A 3,453-nucleotide genomic window follows, 5' to 3' on the forward strand; every position below is an offset into this window, starting at 1 on the left:
TAAGAACAAGGTCCGGGACTCGACCCATGGTCAACTACGGTCAACTACGTGGGAGTCCAGTGACATAGCCATTATGCTAACTGCTGGTCCCAAAATTGAGTAACTTTGAAAAAAAAAAAAGAAAGGAGCAGAACCAGGTGATGAAGGGAAGCAGGAGCACAAAACGAGGCAGCCTGAGGCCCTGGGGCCCCCCCCCCCGGTATCATCTGTTGACGAACTGCCCTAATGAGCTCCCGGGGGACTCTGTGCAGGGGGCGGGGGTGACTACAAGCTGGGGACACCTTTTCAGGACGACAGGGACGGCGGTGACGGGGTTCTTCTTGAGGCTCTCGATGATCTCGGGGGCCTTGTCCCCGTAGATGCGGTGGATGGCGCGCCGCTGGATCACCTCCGACGTGCCCCCCAGGGAGTCGTCCAGCCGGAACTTCTCCTGGTCTTCGGGCGCCATCCGCGACAGCTTCTTCTGCACGCTCTCCAGCACCCGGATGGTGGCCAGGTTGGTCTCCAACACGACGTCTAACTACAGAGAGAAGGGCGGGAAGGGCCAACTGCCAGGGCGTGGCTCGTTACAGGAGTCGGGCCCCTAGACGGGGCCACCAACCAAGAGCTGCAGGCCGCTCTGTGCCCCGGGAGTACCCAACGGGTGGGACGGCCCCACCCACAAAGGGAAATTGTCCCTCCAGGTAACCCAGTTTCGGGGCTTCAAAAGCACCGGCTCGCTGGACAATAAAAAAGAAGGCACTTAGGCCAAAAAGTGGTGCGGTGGTTAAGGCACTGGATCCTGCGTGGTTAACTCCACAGTTCGAGTCCTGAACCTGGAGCCTTGAAAAACAGACTGGATGTGCATGCGTGCCCAAAATTCTGAGAGGAGAATGGTGGAGAAGGGATTGCGGTGTGGTCATCCCCCCAGGGTGATTTCTCACTTTCCCTTTCCTTCAGACAAGTCAAACTGGGGTGATCTCAGTAAGAGCAGTGGGTTGGGTCAGTGTCAACATGCAACCTCGGTAACAGCGCCCAAGTTTTATACGATGGTACCATTGGGGGCCACGGAGGGCACCTCGGATCTCTGTGTTAGTTCTCTCTCTCTCTCTCTCTCTTTTTTTTTTTTAGAGAGGTTTTTGCTATAGGGTGCGTGCGCTCGCCAGAAAGAGAGAGAGGGAGACAGAGAGACAGAAAGAGAGAAATCACCCCCCAGGGGGGGATGGCCACGCCGCAATCCCTTCTCCTCCACTCTCCTCTTGGGATCTTGGGCACGCACGCACACGCGCCCGGCATGAGTTTAAGCCACCGGGTCCGGGACGCGAACCACAGTTGACTACATGGGAGTCCAGCAACATAGCCATTACGCTAACTGCTGATCTCGCTCTCTCTTTTTTTAAAGTATGCTACAGGGCATGTGGGCTCACCAGAGAGAGAGAGAGAGAAAGTGAGAAATCATCCCCAGGAGAGATGGCCGTGGTGCAATCCCTTCTCTTTTCTTCTCCCCTCAGGATTTCGGACATGCATGCACACAGGCCCAGCGTGTTTCAAACTGCCGGCTCCAGGACTCAAACCATGAAGTCAGCCATGTAGGGCTCAGCCACCCTAACCGCCATGCCATCTGCAGGCCCTCTTCCCTCTTTACAAAAATAGTTTATTTCGAGACTAGCAGATAACAGTGTAACAGTCATGTCACTGGACTCCCACAGAGTTGAACGCGGTTCGAGTCCCAGATTCGGCAGCATAAAATTCACGCTGGGTGTGTACATGTGTGCGCGCCCGAGATCCCGAGAGGAGAAAGGAGGAAAAGGGACTGCGGTGTGGCCATCCCCTCTGGGGAGTGATTTCTTGCTTTCTGTCTCTTTGGCAAGTATATGTGCACTATAACAAAAATTGTTCTTTAAAAAAAAAAAAAAGGTCATTGCTATTGTAGGGGAGGGAAGGGGAGTCATACCATGACCTCCCCAAAGCCTTCTGGCCTGGAGCATTCAGGTCAACCTGGGATCCGGACCCTGGTTGCCCATATGACTCCAGCATCAGGAGAGGCCAACACCTCTGGCATCGTGGCTGGGTCTCTGTGCTATCCCTCACACTCCATGTAACTCTATCGGTAAGAATTCCAGGGGCCAGGCAGCGGCGAAGTGCTAACACAGCTGGACCCACATGCGAGGGGCCCCAGGTTCACGTCCTGGGACCTCTCTGGGCATGCTGAGCATGTGTGGGATCCAGAGTAGCTGAGACCAGGGGAATCAAGGATCTCAGGGAAGACCTTATATGGGGGAGGAGGGTGACTGTCTTTCTTGCTCGCTTTTTCAAGGAAGAAATAAGCAACCTTAAAAAAAAGAGCCAGCCCGTAGCCCGGTGGTTAAAGGAGCTAGGTCCCACATGGCCGACTGCATGATTTGACTTGCAGACTCCATAGCTTAAAAATATGCCGGGCATGTACCTGTGCATGCCCCAAATTGCAACAGGATGGAGAAACAGAAGAGAAGGGACAGCAGGGTGAGCATGTCCTTGGGGGTGGGGGGGTAAAGGGAGGTGGCTTTCTCCCTTTCTCTGTCTCTCTGTGCTAAGCACAGCTATCCCATGATAAATAAAAAGAAAAATAATAAAATAAAAATAAAAATTTCAATAAAAATTGATTCTGGGGGCTGGCAGGTGGCATGGCGGTTAAGGCAGCGGGACTCCCATACCGCTGAGCAGGGTTCGAGTCTCGGACCTGACAGCTCGCTTTCTCACTTTCCTTCTTTCGTACCTCTCTCTGGTCAACTTTGACAAACTAACTAACAAGACATTTTTTTTTTTGGGGGGGGGGGGGAAGGGGGCGTGCGCTTGCCAGAAAGACAGAGAGAGACAGAGAGACAGAAAGCGAGAGATCAACCCCCGGGGGGATGGCCATGCCGCAATCCCTTCTCCTCCATTCTCCTCTCGGGTTCTTGGGCACGCACGCACACGTGCCCAGCGTGAGTTTAAGCCACCGGGTCTGGGACTCGAACCACAGTCAACTACAGGGGAGTCCAGCATCGTATCCAACTGCTGGTCCTATACAATGAATACATTTTTGCTTAAGTGAGGAAAAAGCACCAGCCTGTAGCCCACCCAGGAACACAGGATGGTCTGGGAGGCTCCCCCTGCTGGAATGTGCCCGGATCCCCTTCCTCCAAAGGAGACTGGGGAGGTGGAGGAAGACTGGGCTGCGTCTCTGTGGAGAAGCAGGGACAGTGCACACCCAGGGGACGTCACCATCTGGCCCCCACACACCCCCGTCTGGGCCATGCCAGCGCACACACCTCGAAGCGTTCATCCTCACAGCGGTGCAGCTGCTCCTCGTAGGGCGTCTTCTTGGAGCTGACGAAGGTGGAGTCTTCTGACCAGGAGGGGAAAGAGACCCAGGTGTCGTTCAGCACCTGCACCGAGAGGAAGCGCCGTGTGACTGGTATGGCAGGGGGTGGCCACAAGTGCATAGCCTGGTAT

The 3,453-nt window shown here is 54.7% G+C and overlaps 1 protein-coding gene across 1 annotated transcript in view; it reads right to left on the minus strand.

Moving 5' to 3' along the window:
* The window catches only part of SIN3B (SIN3 transcription regulator family member B), a gene marked incomplete in the record, with an annotated part of 50,449 nt that overhangs the window by 11,560 nt on the left and 35,436 nt on the right, over positions 1-3,453 (minus strand). The window contains 2 exon segments of the mRNA XM_014587292.1: positions 282-520; positions 3,270-3,386. Of these exon segments, the coding sequence (XP_014442778.1) occupies positions 282-520; positions 3,270-3,386 (356 nt within the window).

The sequence above is a fragment of the Tupaia chinensis genome, unplaced genomic scaffold (assembly GCF_000334495.1).
Source record: "Tupaia chinensis unplaced genomic scaffold, TupChi_1.0 Scaffold000201_1, whole genome shotgun sequence".
NCBI classification, from domain to species: domain Eukaryota; kingdom Metazoa; phylum Chordata; class Mammalia; order Scandentia; family Tupaiidae; genus Tupaia; species Tupaia belangeri.